The sequence below is a fragment of the Microtus pennsylvanicus genome, chromosome 1, assembly GCF_037038515.1.
Source record: "Microtus pennsylvanicus isolate mMicPen1 chromosome 1, mMicPen1.hap1, whole genome shotgun sequence".
Classification (NCBI taxonomy): Eukaryota; Metazoa; Chordata; class Mammalia; order Rodentia; family Cricetidae; genus Microtus; species Microtus pennsylvanicus.
The window spans coordinates 32871386-32895286 of record NC_134579.1 but is presented as its reverse complement, the minus strand read 5'-3'; the positions used below and the strand labels follow the sequence as shown (position 1 = coordinate 32895286).

Here is a 23901-nt window from a genome sequence, read left to right as displayed (position 1 = left end):
GGGGCCACGCCCCTGCGGCTGGCACGGACGGTCCCTCCCGGGAGACGCGAGCGAGCATCAGGGACGGAGGAAGCCGACGACAGGGGACACAGTCCGCTGTCGCTTCCGGAAACCCACCTCCACCGCGCAGCCATCCGCGCGTAGCCTGACGGGAAAGCGCCGCCAAGCGGCCTCGCCTCGCCCCCTTCGCGGGGCACGCTGGGATCACCCTGCGGCCTTCCCGGAAGTGTGCCCCTGTTCGCGCTAAGTTCCGCCCCTGTGCCGGAAAGAGGGAGGTGTGAGGAGAGGGGCCGGCTGTGGTCACGTGGCACCACTGCGGAAGCAGCGGGAGAGGGGCGGGGTAGTGGGCGTGGCGGCCCGGTCACGAGTGGCCGGAAGTGGTGGCCTCTGCAGATCATCGGAGATGGGGACCTCCCTGGACATCAAGATCAAGAGAGCGAATAAAGTGTATCACGCCGGGGTGAGTGGAGGGGCGTCCTGCGGTCCTGCTTTGTGACGGGCTGGGGGCGTCCGCGGGCGGGCGGGCGGGGTCCAGCCCCGAGCTGTCGCTCCTTACGTGGCTGCAGAAGGTGTGCTTCAGGCCCTGGTCAGTCCCACTTCTGTGGTTTTAGAACGCGATCGCCCTGGTTCTACCCCCTGGAGACACCAGTGATTGAAACACCTCTAGCGTCTGCATACAGTTGTGTGCAGTCTTTGGCCATACAAATGCAGTGTGCTGCCGAAAAGGAAGACATCCCGGTGAGCATCTTAAATGGATGCTGAAAACCGAAGACCTGACAGTTATAAAGATTCCAGTGACCCACACCACTTTCACACTCACCACACAAAGCCAGATTCAAAGATTCCCCTCCCCCCAAAACCCCAAACACCACCAAGGTCCCATCATCCTGTATAAAAGGGACTCTAGACTCTATGGCAAGATGCTAGATCACTGCCAAAATACTTAATCGGAATATGAAGGAAACAGGGAAACAGGGAAACAGTCTGCCCTGCTTCAGTTGAGGGAAACTGTCAACCCATTGCCATATTCTTTTTGCTTTGTTTTTGGCTTTTTGTTTTGTTTTGGTTTTGGTTTTCAAGGCAGAGTTTCTCTGTGTAACAGCCCTAGCTGTCCTGGAACTCACTCTGTAGACCATGCTGGTCCTGAACTCACAGAGAACCGCCTGCCTTTGCTTTCTGAGTGCTGGGATTAGAGGCCTGTGCCACCACCTAGGTGCTAGGATATAAAAAGCCCAGGGTTCAGTCCCTGGCGCTGCATAAAGCCAGCCGTGGTGGTGGGTGCCCGCACCTTACCACTCAGGAGTTAGAGGTAGGAGGATCACAAGCTCGTGGTCACCCTCAGCTGCATACTGAGTTTCATACAGCCTGGGATCCATTAGGTCCTGTCTCAGAGACGATAAGGGGCCGGAGAGAAGGGTCAGCCGTTAACAGCAGGTATTTTCTCTTGGAGGGGATCCACGCTGGTTTCCAGCACCCATGTCAGGCCACTCCCACCCTAGGGAATCTGACACCTCTGGCCTCACTTGCGCCCGCACTCACACGTGTGCACTCACAAACACGCGTGCTGAACTTTGCCATGGTAACTTCAGAAGGTATAGCCATAAAGTGTGGCTGTGCATGTGGACCTGCCTGTGTGTACGGAACAAAATGAAGTGTAGCAAAATCCTGAGATCTGAATCCATTGAAAGTTATGTGGCTATACTTTCCCCAGTTAATATTTTGTAGAGATAAACTTTACATTTAGATACATACACATTAGAGATATAATTTGGATACAGCAAAAAACAGCCCTTTATTTTTCTATTTATTTATATGTTTGTTTTGTTTTTCAAGAGAGGGTTTCTCTGGGTAACCCTGGCTGCCCTGGAAGTGTCTCTGTGGACCAGGCTGGCTTTGAACAGAAAATATTGGGGTCTTCATACCAAGACATATGGCCTCTGCAGCCTTGTTCCCAGGGCACCCACCTTCTCCCTAAAAGTCTTCCAATCGGGTGAAAACCTGACGTCTAGTTCCCTAGTTGGAGAACATCTTACTTTCCTGTGCGAGTATGCAGTATGTTCCGTGATAGCATGTGCTTGTGTCACCTGCTCACGGCAGAGCGCTCTGTCCTTTCCAACCATTAGACGCTCTGCTGGAGGGTCTCAGTGACGTGTCAACACAGATGAGAGAACATCTGATTTGTTTTTTTCCCTGTTTTTCTTTAACATTTACTTATTTATATGAGTATGTTAGTACGTACATAACACACACAGACAGACACTGAGTCCATTCTTTTCTGTCCTGGGGATCAAATTCAGTAGTGCTTGGTGACAGGTACTTCCCTGTTTCTTTGTCTGTCTGTCTGTCACTGCAGCTGAGGTCGCCTTTGAACTTGCAGCAGTCCCCTGTAGTAGCATCTGGAGTGTTGGGATTGCAGTCAAGAGTCCACCTTCTTATCTCTAAGTCCAGGACTCTGAGTCTCAGTTCTCATCTGTAAGATGGAAATGGCATCTACTCAAGTGCTGTATTTTCAGACCTGAGAGGTGATACTTTTAGGCTAACCATGAATGTGCCCCGCGGTAGACTCAGACGCTAAGATGGTTCGCTCACCCTCAGAGCTGTACTTCACCACACCCCCAGTGTTGCCAAGCACTGCATTGTTGTCAGACCCCCGCCCACCATGGACTGAGGGAGGGCTAAGGTCACAGGCAAGCAGGCTGTGCAGAGTCTGGCATTGTGTAGCCCCAAGGTGGTACGCTTGTGCCTTTGTGTGGTGCAGTAACAGGTACTTGAAACGGACATGTGCATGACATCGTGAGTTATGTTATGCCTTCGGGGCACTGGAGGAGCCTGCAGTAAATCTTCCTGTAATGCAAATAGAATTCATTTGTTTTTATGAATTCAGAATGCCTTATTCTTAAATCTGATACAGGTGCTCATGAAAGTAATACCATTGAATACTACACTTGTGAGGTATAAAGGAAATACACTCGGAGCCCAGCCAGGTTCTGACAAGGGATGTCTGTGCCATGGGGTGGGTACTGCTACCTACCCACCCCCAAGAAGACCCCAGAACTCCATGTCCATTTGTCTTATGTGGCGTGGGCATGGACGTAATGTCTTTAGAGTAGAAATCTTATGCATGGCAGCCAGTTATCTAGAAGGAAAAGTTGCAGAATGGAAGTCCTATTTAAAAATGGAAGCACAGGCTGCTTTTTAGAGGATCCTGGTTTGATTCCCAGCATCTACATGTGGTTCACAACCAACTCAGGATCCCAGTTCCAGGGGATCCCACACCCTCTTCTGACCTCCAAGGGCAAACACTCAGATAAAACACCCATACTCGTGAAACAAGATAAATAAATCTTTAAAAAGAAAGAACACATAATAGTCTACATTATTGTGCTTGTTGAATGAGAATGGCCCCCGCTGGCTCACATTTGAATACTTGGTCTGTAGTAGGTGGAATTGTTTGGGAAGCATTAAGAGCTGTGTCCTTGTTGGAGGAGGCAGTAGCACTGGGGTTTGAGGTTCCTGAAGCCCACATCAGGCCCAATCTCTCTGTTCGGTGTTTGTGAATCAGGATATAAGCTTTTAGCTCCTACCTGCTTGCCTCCTGCCATGCTCCCCACCGTGATGGTCCTGGATTCACCCCTGGAACTGTAAGCAAACTCCCAATTAAACACTTGGTTTTGTAAGCTGCCTTGACCATGGTGTCTCTTCACAATAACAGCAGTGACTAAGAGCTGTCCTGCTAGATTGCTAACATGAACTGTAGCTCTGTAAGTGTGTAACAGACGTCTCTGAACTAGGAGGACTGCAGGGTCTTGTGGAGGGCACTGCACCTTTGAAGAAGCACAGTTAGGAGCTGTAAGTGGACCTCTCTCCTCATTTGTCATTTGGCTCGTTTCCTGATTCATAACCTAGTCCTTATGAAGTACATGAGAGATGTGTTGAGAATTATCCCAGCCCGTTTGACAATTGGGCTGCAGCAAACTTGTCTTTGTGATCCTGTGCTTGTCACAGCTGCTCCTGTGCTGGCCTGGACACTGGATCGCCTGCCTGTTCCTGCAGGGTGTTTGACTTAGGCTCTGCAGTTGGATAGGTTTAAGCATGCCATGTGCCCTGCACATCAGGGCTGCTTGTACTTTCTCCCTGCTGAGCCATTGGTTGTTCTTCCCATCTTCCTCCTGCCCAGCTCTATTCTGAGTTCTCTTCCGTGCTGCTCACTCGGCCCTGGTATGGCCTGAAATCTGTGTTCTCCGCCCAGTTAGTGCTGCAGTCTGCAGCTCCTGCTGTGTAGAGCCAGCCAGGACCGTTTGGCAGTTGGGCCCTGTGTTAGTTTCTTCTCATATTGCTGAGATAAAATGCCCTGGCAGAGGCAGCTCAGGGAAACAAGGATTGGTTTTGGCTCCCAGTCCACTGTGGAATCCATGGTGAAGGGGCTCAAGGCAGCTGGTCAGGCAGCGTCTGCAGTCAGGAAGCTGAGGATGTGAGTGCTCAGCTGCTCTTCTCAGTGTAGTTAGGGTGGGATCCTCACCTCAGTTAACCTCATCTGCGTAGTCCGCACAGGCGGCCCAGAGCTGTCTCCTATCAGGTTGACACTCAGCGGTCACCACCACAGCCCCTCTTTCTACTGTTTTCCATTTGCTGGGCCCTCCCCACTCAGCACCCCATCAATGCCCCGGGCGGAGTCAGGTCCTAATGGTCTGTCCTTGCTTTCCACTGCAGCAGAGCAGAGTGCTTTGTAGGTGGTCCTGGTGCCAGCTCAGAGGACGGAGTTCATAGAGGAGTGGGAGGGCGTGTGTTGGGTTGGGGGCCAGTGTGACTACAGTTGAACAGTCCTCTGTGACACCCACCCCTCAGTGTCACATCTTCGCCCTTGACTACTGACTGACCTCTCAGCAGGGTGGATCACTTACTATTCAAAGCGAAGCCACTCCTCTGCTTGCTCTCCTTCATCACCTCAGTTCCAGTAGTGCTGCTGATACATGCTGTTTTCCCTATGGTTTCTTCTCAACCCCAGGCATTACTCTAGGCTTCAGCTTATTATCAGGGAGAATGAGTTTCTTCTGTTTCACTATGTGCATGCAGGTCAGAAGACAGCTAGTGCATTTGGTGCTCTCCTGACAGCAGGTTTGGTGCCTTTACCTGCTGAACTCTCTGGCAGCCCTAAGGCCGACATTAGCAGACTGGGAGGAGTGACAGCACTGCTATCTCCAGTGCTGATGGCTGAGAGCTCCTAGAAAGTGCAGTTCATTCACCGCCTCACTCTTATTTCCCACACAGCTCGGGAACTTAATTGTGGTTAGTTTACTTGGTGGGCAGGGTGGGCAGGGTTGGGACATCTCCACAGAGTGTGTGAGTCTCTTAGCAGGATCCTCCAGGGAGCTGTGCTGTGCTGACTGGAGGCTGTCTCTTGTCCCCAGGAAATGCTGTCTGGTGTGGTGGTCATCTCCAGCAAGGACTCTGTCCAGCACCAGGGAGTGTCTCTGACCATGGAAGGGACTGTAAACCTCCAGCTCAGTGCCAAAAGTGTGGGCGTATTTGAGGCCTTTTACAACTCGGTGAAGGTAAGAGCCAGCGCAGCGCTGATGCTGTGTGCTGTGGTCGCGCTGCAAGGCTCACGGTCCACACACAGTGTGTGTTTCTCTGTCCCGCCAGCAGACGCTTGCACGTGCCTGACCCGGCTGTGCTGGGGTCAGAGGAAAGCACTAACTTCAGTGGTCCCAGGGCGGAGCTCCAGAAGTGCTCGTGGCCCACGGTCCGTGTCTGTGGGTCACACCTGTACACTGCTCCTGCTGAGCTCCACACCGAAGGGAGACGCGCTCAGCAGGGAGCACTTGCATGATTTTGTTGTTTGCGGTAAAGTTTATATTCTAGAAAGTTCCCCAAACTTAGGATTTTTTTCTCTGAAGGCCATGTGAGCTCTTTTAGAGGAAGATCATGAGCTTATTTAGGTTTAGTAGTATCCTGCCTTTGCATCTGTCTAATTTTGGTCCACTAGGGATTCTCTTCGGGTGATAGCAAACCAAAGCTCCGAAAGCGTGCAGCCAGCGGGAGGTGGAGTCCATGCTTGTGGTCCAGTCCTCCGGAGGCTGAGGCAGAGGGTTATACAGGGAGACTCTATCTAAAATAAATTCAACTTCTTGAGTGATAACCCTATTTTCCTCTCTGTGGAGCCCTCTGAGGACTCTGTGTGGGGAGCTGCAGTGCTGAGGCCTGGGGAGGCCGAGGCTGTGGGAACTGGAGCAGTGCTGAGAGATGCCAGGTAGGGAGCAGCCCTGGGCCGCATGCTGTCCAGCCTGGCCCCGCAGCATCAGTGCTAGCCTGCTTACTTATTCTGCAGATGGTGTTCTTAGGACAGTCCAGTGAGGCCTTTGAGCAGGACACAGGCACACCTGGCTTCAGCTCCTGCTGTGTACAGCACCGCAGTGCCCTGTGTTTGAAATGAGCTGTGCTGGACCGGTGAGATGGCTCAACCACTGACAACCTGGATTGGATCACTAGGACCCACACAGTGGAAGAACCACACTGAGTTCCAGAGTTGTCCTCTGACTTCCACGTGCACACTGGTATGTGTGTGCGCCTCACACACACTCACTCACGCACACTAAATTAAGTGTAGTAAGGAAAATTTTTAAAGAAATGAACCATTGTTACGCAGACTTAAAAACAGAAGCAGCTTACTGTTTGTGTCCGGCCAGCACACTGGAAGCTCAGGAGCATTCAGGCTCCCTGGTTTAGCGTGACTACAGGGAGAGACGGACATAGTGTAGCGTGACTACAGGGACAGACAGACAGACACAGTGTAGCATGACTACAGGGACAGACAGACACAGTGTGCTGATGGCTGAAGCTGATTTCTGTTGACAGCCGATCCAGATTCTCAACAGCACCATAGACGTGCTGAAGCCAGGAAAGCTCCCCAGTGGCAAGACCGAGATTCCCTTTGAGTTCCCTCTGCATGTCAAGGGCAGCAAGGTGCTGTATGAGACTTACCACGGCGTGTTTGTCAACATTCAGGTGAGTTCCTGCTCCACATACCAGGCACCGTTATCTTCCTGCTGAAGACCAGCTTGACTGTCTTCCTTCACTGAAATAGCGGAACTCAAGGTTCTGATAATGGCTTGATTCCAAGACTGCTTGTGTGCATGCTGTACTGATTTCTCATTCTGGCCTGCTAACTGCATTTCGTGTATGACTTACTATGTGTGCGGTGCCTCACACGTGCTGCAACACAGAGTTACACCCAGAGCTCTGTGACCCTTGTATGGAGTAGGAGCCATGGCTGTAACTTCTTCCTTAAAGTTCCTTTGTTTCTTTGCATTTTCTCAGGCCACACTGACACCATCAGGGGCGCAGATCTGCTTCAGTCTCCTTCTGGCACCAGCACTGACTTGTCTGTTTTATTCTTATGAGTATCCCTTTGTGTAATACCCAAAGGCTGCGCTTCAACATAGGCTGTATTCTTCATTGAGCAAACCTTGTAAATGAGGGGAAGTGTATTTATGACTTCCTGTCTACCTCTGATGGTGAGGGATGGCTTTCACAGTTGCTATTGTCTCAGGAGCAGAGCCCAGCCATGACTCAGCCAGAGACAGAGCCCCTTCCTTCATTCCGGGCAAAGAAAGGTACTTTTGTGTAGTCTGCCTTGCAGCAGCTCCCTTGCTAAGTGAGAAAACCCAACAGTCATAGGATGCACAAAGAGGCAGGAGATTGGGAAGTTGTTTGATTTGTCAATCAAATTTCAGTTGATCACATTTGGACTTAGTAAATGCCACTCATTTGCTTAAAATCTAGCAAATTAAAAAAATATTTGGGGGAGTTAACTAAGGGTTTATTCTAATATGAGTTTCACGAATTGCTTGAAAATCCGTCAAGGTGAATGACATAGAATGGTGTACTGTATTGCAAAAGCTACCTTTCTGTCAAGAAAATGTTCTCAGTCCTTATACACCTGTTTCAAGCAATAACACACACACACACGAATGCATATACACACTTAAAATAAATCTAAAAAACAAAAATGGTGCTGGAAAGAGGTCCCAGCAGTTAAGACTGGGTACTGCTCACAACTGCCTGGACTGGAATTCAGGATGATCCTCATGCCTTGGGTCTCGGTGGGCACCTATGCCCAAAGACACATACCACACATATACCTATTTTAAAAACTGAGATCCGCCTGCCTCTCTGCATCCCAAGTGCTGGGATTAAAGGCGTGCGCCACCACTGCCTGGCAAAAGCTTTGCTGTTAAGTCCTCATACTCCCTCAAATTCTATAGACATAAGAAACTTCTTCATTTATAATCTGAGCTGTATTGTAGCACCATAATATAAAAATCGTAAGACAAAATAAAGGGTTTAAAACATAACCTACTTTAAACTCCTGACTTGCCAAGGCTTTCGAGTTACTTCTGACTGAGTTCTGCTCTTGTGGCCGTACTGACAGAATTTTATATTACAGCTCAGAGCAGTACCAGTGAATTTCAGGACAGCCAGGGCTACACAGAGAAATCCTGTCTCAAAAACAAACAAACAAACAAACTCTAGTCTCCCTTTCACAGTTAAAAATACTGTACGTGTGGGGGGGGCTGTGTATTGGAGAGATGGTTCAGAGGTAAAAGTACTTACTGCTCCTGCAGAGGCCAGAGTTCAATTCCTAGGACTCAGAGTGGGCAGTTCACAGCCACCTGTAACTCTAACTCCAGGGAAGTCCCATGCACCCCACAAGCAACTTCCATCACTTGCATATATCCACATAGCCACCCACACACAACACAGCATTTTAAACCTTAAATATAAAAATCCAGCCCTGTATCTCCTTTGCTAAGGTTGCTGAAGCCTGGCCTTTTGCTACCCTCTGACCTCCTGGGACTCGCTCCTCCTGATCATTGTGCAGGACCTGAGGGAGTCAGTTACAGAGTCAGAAGACACAGGGTTTACAGCGCAGCCCTGCCGTCACACTGTGCAAGGATTTGGTGTAGGTTTTGTAGTGGGCGGGTCAGTTCAAATCCCACCTCTCGAGCCTCCTCCAGCAGCCTACCCAACTTGGCTGCTGGGTTAGTGAGAGAATGACATGAAGAGCTGGGCACAGTCCTGTCACACAGAATGTCGCACAGTGAGTTCTGTGGAGTGCTGAACACAGGAGTTGATGGCTGCCTTATAGTCTTCGTTCGGTTTGGCTGTGGAGACAGGGTTTCTCTGTGTAATTGCCCTGCTGTCCTGGAGCTCATAGCGCTCCACTTGCGCTCTCTGGAGTGCTGGGGCATGCACTAGTAACAACTCTTAAAACGTTTATTTCATGTGTGGGTGTTTCCCTGCATGTGTGTCTATGCTCCATATGCATGCAGTGACCATGCAGGCCAGAAGAGGGTTTCAAATCCCCTGGAACTGGAGTTAAATAGGGATGGTTTTAAGCCACTATGTGGACACTAGGATCAAATCCAGGTCCTCTACAGGAGTAGCAAGTACTTTTAACCACTGAGGCATCTCTCTATCCCCCTTGTAACAGCTTGTATATCAGTACTGTAAGTTAATTGAGTCAGTAGATGAGGGAGGCCTTCACCCCTTCTTGAGCATAACATAGAAATTGCCCTTTTTGTTTCACCTTGCTGCCCCCCCCAGCAGATCACATGATTCATTGACTTACAAGTGATGTGTGTGTGCACGCATGCACGCACGCACTTGCACGCACACACATCAGTCCTCTGTAAGCTTGTCTGGTTTGGGGAGAACAGATTGCATTCTCACTACAGAATATACATACCGCACATACACATAAATAAATTTTTAGATCCTTGCATGTAAGAGATGATTCTTATAAAAATGCTTTACCTCCCTTGTAGTACCTCAGATATACAGGAACCTATCTCATGTGGAAAGGTTGTATGTAAGAATGGAGTGTCTTATAAGAGTCTTAGCTATTCTAGGTATGAAAATTATTTTTGACATAATTCAAAAGCTTTTCCTATGTGATTAGAGCAATAGAACAGGTAAGTTGATTAAACAGGAATTTTATGAGGGTCTGAGGTCTAATTTATGATGCTGAGAATGGAACCTAGGGCTGTGTACTTTTTTGGGGGAGGGGGCAGTTTGGAGACAGGGTTTCCCAGTAGCTATAGAGCCAGTCCTGGAACTTGCTCTGTAGACCAGGCTGACCTTGAACTCACTTCCAGACTGTCCAACAGAGCTCTGCACATATTAAGCAAGTGTGAGTTGGCCACACCCTGACTCCCTGAAGTTTTTTTCTAATGTCTGTCTAGCACTAGGGTGGTTTCTAGCACTAGGGTGCCTCAGCTCATGGCCAGGGATTTATGGTCACAGTTCCTATGCCACAACCAAGTAAGCTTAGAGGCCAGTCCTGAGAAGGACAGGATCCTCACAACAGGAACTCCAGCAGTGACGAGCTCAGAAAAACCACCACACCCTCCACAAAATGGACAAGCCAAGGCAAAGCCAGTGTCTTCTGTGCGCCTCTGTCCTGCCCATCTGGAGAGTGATGGACAGGCCTGGGAGGATGGCTGGGGACATGGAGCTTAACCACAGTTCTCTCTCTTCCCTGTGTCTCTGTGTTTTTAACTTTTAAAAATACCATCTTTATTTCTTGGTTAAATACATAGAAATAGTTCTTAGGATTTCCTGGAGTTCTGTTTGTTTTTGTGTTATTTTCATGCTGCCGTCCATGGCTTCTCGTTGGTAAGTGAGAAACTCCTCAGGATGGCGTGCTGAACTTAGCTCTGGTGCCCACATCTAGTATACAATGGGGTGCTTGGTGGGCGAGGTGCCCGACGGCTCCTGGACCCCATCGTAGGTCAGCCTCCGTGTCCACGGGCTGCGGTTTGTCTGGGCTCACGTGGGAGCGAGACAGCCAGCTGCAATGGAGCCTTCCAGCCCCGGAGCTCTGCTGTCTGCCTGGGGAACGGCTGCGCGTGCTTTCCTTAGATATGCCCTAACTTTACACATTAGTTCTCTCGTGGATATCAGCTGTGTGAAACACATCCACTGTCCCCGTGTCCTTAAGAGAGGTTGACTGTCACTCTGTGTGTTGTTATCTACTGATCTGGTGTTTGTCTCTCCTGCTTCTCCTCTAGTACACCCTGCGCTGTGACATGCGGCGGTCCCTGCTGGCCAAGGACCTGACCAAGACCTGTGAATTCATCGTTCACTCCGCTGTAAGCCTCACCCCGGGATCCCAGGCTCCCTGTGAGCTGGGTTAGCTCCAGTTCACAAGCCAGTAAGCTGGGTCTGCCGGGGCACAAGCCCCAGCATGGGCACTGTTTCTATAGCCCAGTAATGCCCACCTTCTGGGTCTGCAGCCCCCCCTTAGGAAACGCCACTCTACATCACACAGTAGGCACATCCACCTTGGCCCTCAGTTGCAGTGACATACTGAGACAAATTGCTGTCGTGCTGTGCCCCATGAGAACACAGGGACTGTGCAGGCCCAACTCTTTCTGATGACCACACGTTTGGCCTATATTCTACAGTAACACATTTTTTAATGCCTTTCCATGCCATCTTGGGTAGCTGGTCCCTTACCACCACTGCTGCAGCCACTTGGGATAGTTCATAACATGTCCCATAGCCTACATCAGTGGTTCACAGTCTGTTGTGGGTCATGACCTCTTTAGAGGGTCACCTAAGAATGTCGGAAAATACAGATATCTATATTACAGTTCATAATAGTAACAATATTAGTTATGAAGTAGCAATGAAAATAACTTTATGGTCGGGGCTAACCAGAACATGGAGAACTGTATTAAAGGTGCAGCATTAGGAGGTTGAGGACCACTGCCCTCACGATCACACGGAGTCAGCAGGAACAGTACATGTGTGGCACATGGCGATGGAGGCATCCCCAGCACAGTCTCTCGGGCCTCACAGAGCAGCACTCTCAGCCCTGGCCAGCGGCCAGTTTGTCTCCTCACCATCCTGCTGCCCCTCCATCAGACTGGCGTGTCCAAGGGGTTCTGGGACTCAGTGACAATGCTTGCGAGGGACCTGGGAGAAAGCCCGGACTGGAGAGCTGCCTGATAGCACAGCTGGGTTGCCGACCAGTATCGGCCAGAGCTACCACAGGAACTTGCTCTGAAGCCTTCTGAGCACTGCGACTAGAGAGCATGCTGTGGACGTGCTGAGCTGGCGCACTCAGAGGGGAGCTGGGTGGGGCAGGCAGGGGTGTAGTGCCCCCGGCAGCTCATGAGCGTGTAGAGCAGGCTACTCAGTATACTGTCCCCATGTTAGTGCTGGGTAAGCCCAGTGGACCCCACCATGGCGCTGCACCCCAAGGAACAGGAACTTTGGCGGGGCATCTGGTGAGGGATGACAGTTGGGAGCATTTGCACTTTGTCGCACTATGATGGGACGTCCTTGGGATGTTCAGGAAGTGAGTCCCAAAGCAGGATTGGAGTCGCTGGTGCATGAGGTTAGCAGAGTCGTCACCAAGGCCCTCATTTGCATTCTTTATTTGGGTAACATTTTCAGGACTCCCAGTGTTGTGGTTACTACGTACAGCTCCTGATTTATGTAAAATATAATTAAATTGTTTTTCTTTTGAAAATTACATGTTTTGGCTCTGTTCTTCTTTTCTGTCATGGTCCTTTAAATAATCTACTTGAAAGTGTTTTGGACATTATGTCCTAAAACAAACTTGCAGCGACAAGGAAAGCTTCACATTTTGTGAAGAACAGTGAGTCCCATCTCCACCCTGAGCCCAGGCCTCGCTGAAGCCTGTGACTGCAGAGCCTCCTAAGATGCTCAGGCCTAGAGCAGTGACTGCGTTCTGCAGGACCCATCTCTGCTCATGGGATTCTGTCAGCACAGGGCCTTCAAGAGTTAGGTGTTAGTCAAGCATGGTAGCTCACATTTGTAATTCCATGTCTAGAAGGCAGGATGGTCACCAGGAATTCAGCGTTAGCCTGGGCTGCATGGTATGCTCAAAGCCACCCTGTGCTGTCTACAGACGATGAGATCCTGTCTCAGAAAACCTTTAAATGGCTGGGTGTGGTGGCATGCACCTTTAATCCCAGCACTCAAGGGCAGCCTGGTCTACAAAGTGAGTTCCAAGACAGGGCTATGTAGAGAGACTGCTTCAAAAATAGGTAGGTAGGTGTGTAGGTCAGCCGATGGATGAATAGATAGCGGGGGGGGGGGGCCTCATCCCAGGGCACAGTTTACCCTGGCACGTGGTTCACAAGTGCAGCAAGAAGAGCACTGTGACTAGAGAGCATGCTGTGGACGTGCTGAGCTGGCGCACTCAGAGGAGCAGGCCTGGGAAGTGAGTGGCACCCTCTCTCCAGCTGGTTCTTGGGTCCGCTGGCCTGTGGGTGTGGTGCCAGGCAGGCTTCTATGTATCCTGTGAATGGATTCTGGAATGCTCCTAGGTAGACAGCACAGGCCAGTCTGGTTCAACTCTGCACATAACGAGCAAGTCTTTGAGCTCCGTGTACCCTGCTTTCCTCGGTGTGAGGTGGCAGCAGTTCCTGTGTGCCAGCTTTACCATTCTGTCCCCGAGGTCTGACCTCCAGTCGAGTCCTGGCCCTGGCGGTACAGATGAGCAGTACTGGGTGGGTGGACCTGCGTGTGTCTGGAGTCATCCCTCCAGTTAGTCTCCTGTGCTGCCGTTCATTTGAGTCTCCACCCATGGGTCCTCGCCCTCTGACTGTGGTTTTACCTCCATTTCAGCCTCAGAAGGGGAAGCTGACCCCAAGTCCCGTTGACTTCACCATCACCCCGGAAACCCTGCAGAACGTCAAAGAGGTACTCCTTCCTTACTCCTACTTGTGTGTCATGGCTTTCCTGGTAGCTTGACCCAGTGACGTTAACTGCCCAGTTGTTCTTTAGTTGAGAATGGAGGTCTCTGTGACAGGCTTCTGATGCTGTTTGTACCCAAGGGGTGTTCTCAGACTGGTTTCATATTGAACTCAGTAATTACTCAGAAAAAAAAAACAGCACTTTTCTAGACTCCTCACATGCTTCTGATGTTGTGTTCATAGAAGGATGACGTCTCAATGTATTGCACAGGCCGACCTTCCCCAGCCGTCATCCCGGATTGCAGGCGTGCATCACTGCACCTGGATGGTCTCCTTCTGCCTGTGCGCCCTGAGTGCCATGCTCCTTCCCTGTTTCCCCTGGTGTGCGGGGCCTGCAGAGGGCCCTGGCCTCTCATCCCCTCTGGAGGCTTTGCGGTCTCTCAGTGGCGTTCAGTCAGACAGAACTGTTGGTAGGAGTGGACAGCAAGGACACAGGACCAGCATGAGAACCAAGGATGCCTGGATCTTGGTAGCAGTTCCCAGCAAACCTGCTGGGTCATCTGCACCAGGCGATGGTTACTGTGGCCAGCCTTCTTGGGTTAGCACTTTGCTCCACCACCAGAAAATTTCCCGCTTTTTAACTTTTAATAAATGGCTCTATCTCACAGCTAGTGGTGTCCTCTGCAGCTGTGGTGGTGTCCCCTGCAGCTGTGGCGGTGTCCTCTGCAGCTGTGGCGGTGTCCTCTGCAGCTGTGGCGGTGTCCTCTGCAGCTGTGGTATCCTCTGCAGCTGTGGCGGTGTCCTCTGCAGCTGTGGTGGTGTCCCCTGCAGCTGTGGTGTCCTCTGCAGCTGTGGTGGTGTCCCCTGCAGCTGTGGTGGTGTCCCCTGCAGCTGTGGTGTCCTCTGCAGCTGTGGTGGTGTCCCCTGCAGCTGTGGCGGTGTCCCCTGCAGCTGTGGTGTCCTCTGCAGCTGTGGTGGTGTCCTCTGCAGCTGTGGTGTCCTCTGCAGCTGTGGTATCCCCTGCAGCTGTGGTGGTGTCCCCTGCAGCTGTGGCGGTGTCCTCTGCAGCTGTGGTGGTGTCCTCTGCAGCTGTGGTGGTGTCCTCTGCAGCTGTGGTGGTGTCCTCTGCACCTGTGGCGGTGTCCTCTGCAGCTGTGGTGGTGTCCGCTGCAGCTGTGGTGGTGTCCGCTGCAGCTGTGGTGGTGTCCCCTGCAGCTGTGGTGGTGTCCCCTGCAGCTGTGGTGGTGTCCCCTGCAGCTGTGGTGGTGTCCCCTGCAGCTGTGGTATCCTCTGCAGCTGTGGTGGTGTCCTCTGCACCTGTGGTGGTGTCCTCTGCAGCTGTGGTATCCTCTGCAGCTGTGGTGGTGTCCCCTGCAGCTGTGGTGGTGTCCTCTGCAGCTGTGGTATCCTCTGCAGCTCTGGCGGTGTCCTCTGCAGCTGTGGTGGTGTCCCCTGCAGCTGTGGTGTCCTCTGCAGCTGTGGTGGTGTCCTCTGCAGCTGTGGCGGTGTCCCCTGCAGCTGTGGCGGTGTCCCCTGCAACTGTGGCGGTGTCCCCTGCACCTGTGGCGGTGTCCCCTGCAGCTGTGGCGGTGTCCCCTGCAGCTGTGGCGGTGTCCCCTGCAGCTGTGGCGGTGTCCTCTGCAGCTGTGGCGGTGTCCTCTGCAGCTGTGGTGGTGTCCTCTGCAGCTGTGGTGGTGTCCTCTGCAGCTGTGGCGGTGTCCCCTGCAGCTGTGGTGGTGTCCTCTGCAGCTGTGGTGGTATCCCCTGCAGCTGTGGTGGTGTCCCCTGCAGCTGTGGTGGTATCCTCTGCAGCTGTGGTGGTGTCCTCTGCAGCTGTGGTGGTATCCTCTGCAGCTGTGGTGGTGTCCCCTGCAGCTGTGGTGGTGTCCCCTGCAGCTCTTTACTCAAGTCTGCATTTTGCCCATTGTCATAACTGGGCTGAAGGCATGTCTGGGAGATTTGGGACACTGGAGTCATGGCTGATGTCATTCTTTGGAAGGTGTGTCATAGGGAGCCCTTTAAGAAGGTTCTGGAAGGAAGTAGCTATCATGACCTGGGCCAGGCAGATTCCCGTGCCCTACCTGCTCTACCCCGTGTGAAGTCTTTTTTTTTGACCCTCCATGTCCCCTTCTGCTGCAGACACAGCGCCCCTGCCCCTGCCTCCCATGCTCTCCTTTCCCAGGCTCCGCACGTGGAGCAGAGTCCTCTTCCCTTGCCTTTATGCTCTTCATAAACTCGAGGGTCTTTGGTGTAGATTTGTTAGTAAGATTGTCTGCCCTGGCCCTGGTGAGACTATTCTCCTGAGTGTCCGTGTGCACTGGATTCTGTCAGGCGTTTTGAGGGAGTGGCAGGTGGCCTTCTGTCTGTTGTAGGTGAGCACTGTTTGTCATGACAGAAACGTTCATGCTTTCTATTGGAAATGAGAAACGTGCCTTGTTCCTATTTGTTTATTTTGGTTTTTTGAGACAGGGTTTCTCTGTAGCTTTGGAACCTTTCCTGGACTCGCTCTGTAGACCAGGCTGGCCTCAAATTCAGAGATCCTCCTGCCTCTGCCTCCCGAGTGCTGGGACTAAAGGTGTGCACCATCCCCGCCAAGCACATGCTTTATTTTAAATACCTTGTAGAACACGTAGTTATTTATAAAGTGTCACTAGCGGGTTTTCTTCTCTGAGTAAAAACAAGGAAATTGGGGGGACGACAAAGAAGAAGTGTACGGAAGATGTGGGCAGGCCGGAGCTGAGACTCAGAGCAGGGCAGGGAGGTGCATCTGGCACCATCACTGCGGGAGGAGCACACGTGTCTGGGAGACTCTTGAGAGCACTGCAAGTCGCATTGTCATAGCTGCCTAGAGCTGTGTGAGCCTCGCTGTTAGCGAGTTTTCTAAACAGATGGCTTATTTTCCCCGTATTTGTCTTCCACTCACACATTTCTAGAGGGTTCCTCAGGTAAGAATCACTGGTGTTTGAGAGCTTAACCAGTCTGGTGGCCTCCTGCCTCCACGTGAGTGCTGGGACGACAGCACGTGCTGCCGTTCCTGGCTTGCAGTGCTAGAGATTGGAGCCAGAGCTCCGTGCACTGCCAGGCAAGCAGTCTTCTCACTGAGCTGTATTATTTGTAATTCTCATGAGTAGATGCAGACGTAATAACATTTTGGATATACTGTTAAATTTTTTTCATGTGGCTACCAGAAAAATTTAAATTATATTCATAAGCAATTACAAATTGTAAATGATTTTAAATTTGTGGCTTCTGTTGAGTCTGCTGGAGAGTGGGACGTGACAGGCGAAGACGCCTACAATGACTGTCCAACTCTTTTCTCTCAGTGCCACTGCCAGGTCCCCTTGGCCAGCTTCCTGTCTACAGAGAAAGGTCCCAAAGCTTTTCATCAAGCGTTGGGAAAACCGCTCTTTCAGCATCCTTGAAATAACTGGCTTCAGACTCACCTAATTGGAAACACTGTAAAACTGACTACCTTGTTTTCTTCTTAAATCTTTTCCTTTTTTCTTTTTATTTATTTTTCACCCTGGTGGTGGTTGTCCTTAAACACCCTTGTCAGCTTCTCAGGCTTTTTACAGTTCCTGTCCTGTCGCCTGTGAAGGAGGCAGGGAGTGGGTTCTCCAGAGCTAGTCCTGTCTGTCTGTCCTTCTGTCCTGTCACCTGTGAAGGAGGTAGAGAGTGGGTTCTCAGAGCTAGTCCTGTCTGTCTGTCCTTCTGTCCTGTCGCCTGTGAAGGAGGCAGAGAGTGAGTTCTCCAGAGCTAGTCCTGTCTGCCTGTCCTTCTGTCCTGTCGCCTGTGAAGGAGGCAGAGAGTGGGTTCTCAGAGCTAGTCCTGTCTGTCTGTCCTTCTGTCCTGTCGCCTGTGAAGGAGGCAGAGAGTGGGTTCTCAGAGCTAGTCCTGTCTGTCCGTCCTTCTGTCCTGTCACCTGTGAAGGAGGTAGAGAGTGGGTTCTCAGAGCTAGTCCTGTCTGTCTGTCCTTCTGTCCTGTCGCCTGTGAAGGAGGCAGAGAGTGGGTTCTCAGAGCTAGTCCTGTCTGTCTGTCCTTCTGTCCTGTCGCCTGTGAAGGAGGCAGAGAGTGAGTTCTCAGAGCTAGTCCTGTCTGTCTGTCCTTCTGTCCTGTCGCCTGTGAAGGAGGTAGAGAGTGGGTTCTCAGAGCTAGTCCTGTCTGTCTGTCCTTCTGTCCTGTCGCCTGTGAAGGAGGTAGAGAGTGGGTTCTCAGAGCTAGTCCTGTCTGTCTGTCCTTCTGTCTTGTCACCTGTGAAGGAGGTAGGGAGTGGGTTCTCAGAGCTAGTCCTGTCTGTCTGTCCTTCTGTCCTGTCGCCTGTGAAGGAGGCAGAGAGTGAGTTCTCCAGAGCTAGTCCTGTCTGTCTGTCCTTCTGTCCTGTCGCCTGTGAAGGAGGCAGAGAGTGAGTTCTCCAGAGCTAGTCCTGTCTGTCTGTCCTTCTGTCCTGTCGCCTGTGAAGGAGGCAGAGAGTGGGTTCTCAGAGCTAGTCCTGTCTGTCTGTCCTTCTGTCCTGTCGCCTGTGAAGGAGGCAGAGAGTGGGTTCTCAGAGCTAGTCCTGTCTGTCTGTCCTTCTGTCCTGTCGCCTGTGAAGGAGGCAGAGAGTGGGTTCTCCAGAGCTAGTCCTGTCTGCCTGTCCTTTATGTGCATAGATGGTTGAGGAGTCAGTCTGAGGTCCACTGAGAGATGGTAACACTATTTGTTATTCCTTCTTGTTTTGTACACCAGGTTTCCACAGTTTCTAGAACAATTACCCAACTTAATTTTCAGATTTTATTCGTGCCAAAGCAACCGGAATCACTAACAGCTCTTTTCCTCCAGTTCCTGATGTCTTCTTGTCTCTTTTTATTGTAGAGGGCCTCACTCCCCAAATTCCTCATCAGAGGCCACCTGGACTCCACCAGCTGCGCCATCACACAGCCCCTGACGGGAGAGCTGGTGGTGGAGCATTCGGACGCTGCTATCCGCAGCATCGAGCTCCAGCTGGTCCGGGTGGAGACCTGTGGTAAGGCTTCTTGACTTCAGTGTTTGAGCCTGACCTGTCACCCTCGGGCAGGACTTGGAGGGGTGGAGGGCTGGGTAGTTAGAACACGAGGCTCACCTCAGAAGTCTCTGCTCTTGGAGACAGGTGTTCTCAAGCTCAGCTGTGTTCATTCTGGAGCTCGCTGATGTGGACCTGCCTAAGTTCTGTTCTCAGGGATTCCAGTTCAGGTGTGGAGTGGTTCCTGGGAGCCGGGGAACCCAGCTTGAAAAATGCCTCCCTTGATTCCTAGGGAAACCGGTGACCTAAGGGACGCAGCAGCACACCATGAGTATGGCAGCCTCGTGTTGCTAAACTGATGGCCATGTGCCTGTGCTTAAGAAATGTCTTGGAATGGCTTTGGGCCACAGAGACACCTCTTTTGCTCTGAATGTGCTTCCCAAAAGCTGTGTATTAGAAACTTGGTTCCTAGCACAGCAGTGTTGAGAGTGAGAGCTTCGGGGGGTGACTGTCCTCACGACGGGTTACAGGGTTGTCTCAGGAGAGTAGGGTCATATTATGGAGCTCTCCCACCATGTGGTGGCCTCTACCATGTTGTAGTGTAGTATAAAGCCATCAGATGCGGAACACATGCCTGTCCTCTGCTCTTGTGTGTCTGTGACAGATGTGTGTGGTACATGTGAGGCTATAAAGGAGCATTGGATCATTTGGTTGGAACTGTGATGTGGGTGCTGGGAAAAGGACCTGGGTCTTCTACAAAAGCAGGCAGCGCTCTCAACCACTAAGCTGTCCTGTCCTGTGGACTTAACATGGTGGAGAGCAGCACATCATGTCTGCAACAAAGCGACCCGCATGACCCTCTTGGCCTGCTCTCCCAAAGACCCCACTTGCAGACAATCATTGGAATCTAATTGGGGCATAGGTTCCCAGACCTGAGCCAGTCGTGGTGATGTCTGAGGGAGTGAGCAGTGGCAGGGAGGGAAGGCCTAGCCCTGGAGAACAAACTGGAGCTGTGGTAATGTGATGTTCTGATGCTGCTGGCACTGAAAGGTTCGCTCTGGTGTCATGGTATCCTGACCCTGTGGAGTTTTCCTCTTTCCCCAGGGTGTGCAGAAGGCTATGCACGTGATGCCACAGAGATTCAGAATATTCAAATCGCTGATGGGGACATTTGTAGAAGCCTTTCTGTCCCTCTGTACATGGTCTTCCCCAGACTGTTCACATGCCCGACACTGGAGACCACTAACTTCAAAGTGGGTAAGCAGTCCACGCCTGGCCTGCAGGGCCCACAGCATTCAGCCTTTGGTTACTCCCCTCCGTAAGAAGCTGCGTATGTGGGACACTACAGCCTGCTGAAAGCCCCCTCTCAAAGCCAGACTTGAGCCAAGCAGAGAGGACATACGTCTATAGAAGAAGCCTTTACAGTTGTCAGACAGTCGTGTGTGCCCGACTACAAGAGACAGTGAAGGAAGGTGGGCTGGTGTGGGTCACAGTTTGGGAGTTTAGTCCTTTGTGGTAGAAAAGCCACTACGGGAGGCTGCCTGCTCTCATCAGGTGGAGCACACGACAGAGGTGACAGAAATGAATGCTGGTATCAGGTTTGCTTTCTTGATTGTTTTCTTTTTATTCAGGCCAAGGCCCCATCCCATGGTTGGTGCCACCCATATTCAAGGCAGGGCTTCCCTCATCAGCTGAACATCTCTAGACATTCCCTTGATGATACACCAAGCATGTGTCCCTCACACAACTCCAAATCTAGTCACGGTGACAGTAAAGATTAACATGAGTCTGCTCTTTGACAGCACAACACCAAGACACATCATCTTAGAATTCCTCCAACTTAAAAAGTCCCATGTCTTAAGTTTAACATGGTCTAAAGACCAGAGTTTCTTCTGAGACTCTGTGAATGAATCCTTGTCAGATCAAAAGATAAATCACATACTCTCAACATAGGCATAGAACAAATATTCCCATCCAGAAAGAGAGCAACAACAGGGCCAAAGCAAAAAACAAAACAAAAACTTAAAGCAAAGCACTACTAAAACCTAGCGGGTTCAACCTTTTGTGAGCATGTCTAGCTCTTGGCAGCAGCACCTGGGCTCCAGGAGCTTCAGGTAGCCCCACCCATCCAGTTCTAGTGCACGCAGAGATGTAATTGCTATCTTTGGCCAACTATTCCTGTCTGCAGCTTTCATTGGCAGGTTCCTCAGTCCCTGCCTCTCCAGCATTCTGGGGCTTCCCACTGCAGCTCTGGGTATATCTTTAGAGCCACACACGGTGGCCTCTTTCAGGGCCTTTCTGCAGGGAACCCTACCCTGCCGTGTCCTGCCTGGCTTCCTCAGTGGCTTTCTGAAATATTTGTCCAAGTTTCCATAAAACTATAACCGTAGCATTTTGCATACCCATAAAGCCAGTGTGGCTACTGCTGCCACGTTGTTTTCAGCTCTGGCCATCGTCTTCCACAGGTGGAGTGGCCTCTGTGCTCATTGGTGACTGACCCTGCTTTTTTAAATGAAGTTTATTATTTTTAAGTATGCATATGTATATGGGTCTGTGTATGAGTATGTGTACCCCAAAATTGTGCCCAGAGCTCAGTTTCTGAATGTGGTCCAGGATCTCTTTGCCCATAAGGACAGGTGCACTTTTGTCTGGGATGCTTCCTCTTGACATTGATCCCGTGTTGGGATCTTTACCCATGAAGACTAGAAACCAGTGAAGGAAATCTTGTCTGCAGGAGTGTAGACCAAGTGTTACAGCAAATGTCTCCGTAGCTGATATCAAAGGAACAGCAGTTGAACCAACGTATGCTGTTTTCCTTTGTTAATCAACAAGAGAAGCACCAAGTCTTGTGTGCAGCATAGGCCATACTGGAGCTGACTCTGTAGCTCAGGCTGGTCTCACGCTCACTGCCTTCCTCCCGGCTCAGCTTCTCAAGTGCTGGAATTATAGGTGTGGGCCACTCTGCCTGGCTCACACCACATGCTGACAAGACAGAGTTAAGTGGAGAAGTTAGAGTGGCAGTCACAATCAGTAGGGGTCTCACTGTCCTCCAGAGGGTTCAGGGACACTCCGAAGGGGTGGAAGCAGAACCCGCACATTGCCTCCCTGTTAGAGTCTGTTTTCCCTGCTCAGTGTGAGTGAGCCTCTCTCTCTTCCCTGCAGAGTTTGAGGTTAACGTGGTGGTCCTTCTTCATGCTGACCACCTTATCACAGAGAACTTCCCGCTGAAGCTCTGCCGGACATAGTCCAGCTCAGGAAGGGGACAGCCAGGTGACCATATGGATGTCGACTCAGTCATCCGCTCACACGTGGACATCTGTTTGTCATCTGCTCACACGGGGACATCTGTTTGTCATCTGCTCACACATGGCTGTCACATGGGTCATCTGCTCACACGTGGCTGTCACATGGGTCATCTGCTCACACGTGGTCATCTATACCGTCATCTGCTCACACATGGCTGCCACATGGGTCATCTGCTCACACGTGGCTGTCACATGGGTCATCTGCTCACACGTGGGCGACATCTACACCGTCATCTGCTCACACGTGGTCATCTATACTGTCATCTGCTCACATGTGGACGTCACACGGGTCATCTGCTCAGACCCTTGGCAGCTTATATTTTCATGATTTTTCCTCATTGCCTCAAAGCTGTTTCCTTCAGGTGCCTTGCCCAGCCCTTTCCTCTGGAATGCAGCAGGATGTCCTTGTGTGTGCTGCAAGATCACAGCAAGCATTTCCAGCGGCTTCAGACGCACCTGTTTCTTTTTGGGTGCTGTAAAGCAGCTGTGTCTGCAGCTTGAGATTTGCTGGCCCCTGAGCCCATGGAGACAACTTGCTCAACTTGGAAACGCTTGGCAACCAGCAGGCTCAAAGACTGAGTGCATTTGTGACTCCAAGGGCTGGCAGTGACTTCACCTGGAAATACGGAGCTGTTTCAAAACCTCGAGTTCTTGATAGCACTGGGTAGAACTTTAGGGTTTTAGGGAAGTAAGAAAAACAGCAAATAGATCCTTGTTTTCAAGGGAATCTGTGAAGAGTGGCTGGTGCTGGAGTTTTTGTGGTCTGTCCGACTGTTGCGCACAGCTACTGCTGCTGTATCCCAGAATCTGCATCAGGGGAAGAACACACACTGGCTGCTCATTGCTAGGTAATTTCTGAGAGACAGGAGACCATGCTGAGGAAGGATAATGAACTTGGCCTGCCCCTGACCCCTGAGGGGCCTGCGCTCTGAGACAAGGGTTTTGGCCTGAAGTCCGTTTCCCCCGCAGCCCCACACTGACTGCTACTGTATGGAGCGTGTGTTGTCATCTCTCTCTCCCCGCAGCCCCACACTGACTGCTACTGTATGGAGCGTGTGTTGTCATCTCTCTCTCCCCGCAGCCCCACACTGACTGCTACTGTATGGAGCGTGTGTTGTCATACTTCTCTTCCTTCCAGGCCTGCTGCTCTGTTGGCCTCTTCACAGTTCCGGGGGTGGGGGTGGGGGTGGTGGCAGGCCTGAGACAGCCTCCTGCACGGCCACTGTACTGTGACAGCTGATGGGGAACTGAGGACACTTAGCCCAGTCACCTGACAGTGGGTTCCCAGACAATGTATTTTTGATTTATCATTTTTTTATGCTTACATCATAATACTTACCTATCCTGGACATATATAAACAAGCAACCAGAAATGGAGACCGTGCCTTCTGATTAGTTTGCAAGGAGTCATCTTCAATGACATAATTTCTTAACGAATAAAGATGCTAAGCAATTTTTAAAGCGTTGTGGAGTGCATATTGTTATATAATTATTTAGTAAGCTTTTAGAAATAGGCTGAGCATGCTCCACAGTAATTATTCCTGATGTGTTACCAGCTGCCCTGCTCCTTCTTGGGATTGCATTCGGTCATGAGCAGTTCAGATGTAGGCCTCAGGCCAGCCACTTCCTTCCACTTTGGGATCTGAGTCTCCATTATGTTAGTAACCAAACCTGACACGTCTGGCTGACTCAGACAGCAGCATACTGGCTGGAGGTGAGGGTGCTCAGGGCTCAAGGTTGCTAGATTCTCCAAGTAGACCAGGAGTGGGAACGGGGAAGGGGATCGAGATGAAGGGAAGGAAACCTAAAACACTAAGTTATTTTGCTGTTCTTTAAAAAGCTTGCCTCTGCCGGGCATGGTGGCCACACCTTTAACCCCAGCAG

General features: G+C 51.0%; 1 protein-coding gene across 3 annotated transcripts; it reads left to right on the top strand.

The window, feature by feature from the left end:
* Positions 1 to 327: 327 nt before the first annotated feature.
* Positions 328 to 23478, top strand: Vps26c (VPS26 endosomal protein sorting factor C). Of its 3 annotated transcripts, XM_075960870.1 has the most exons (9): positions 328 to 460; positions 5409 to 5552; positions 6856 to 7005; positions 11073 to 11153; positions 13666 to 13740; positions 18586 to 18736; positions 19817 to 19969; positions 21875 to 21982; positions 22367 to 23478. In XM_075960870.1, the coding sequence occupies exons 1-8, from the start codon at positions 404 to 406 to the stop codon at positions 21955 to 21957; spliced, it is 894 nt and encodes a 297-aa protein (XP_075816985.1). In that variant the 5' UTR covers positions 328 to 403; the 3' UTR covers positions 21958 to 21982; positions 22367 to 23478. The 3 variants fall into 3 exon arrangements, with proteins under 3 accessions (XP_075816985.1, XP_075816975.1, XP_075816994.1); XM_075960860.1 differs by having other exon boundaries at positions 21875 to 23478; XM_075960879.1 differs by lacking the exons at positions 328 to 460; positions 5409 to 5552; positions 6856 to 7005; positions 11073 to 11153; positions 13666 to 13740 and adding an exon at positions 13768 to 14331 and having other exon boundaries at positions 21875 to 23478.
* The last annotated feature ends 423 nt before the right edge of the window (positions 23479 to 23901 follow it).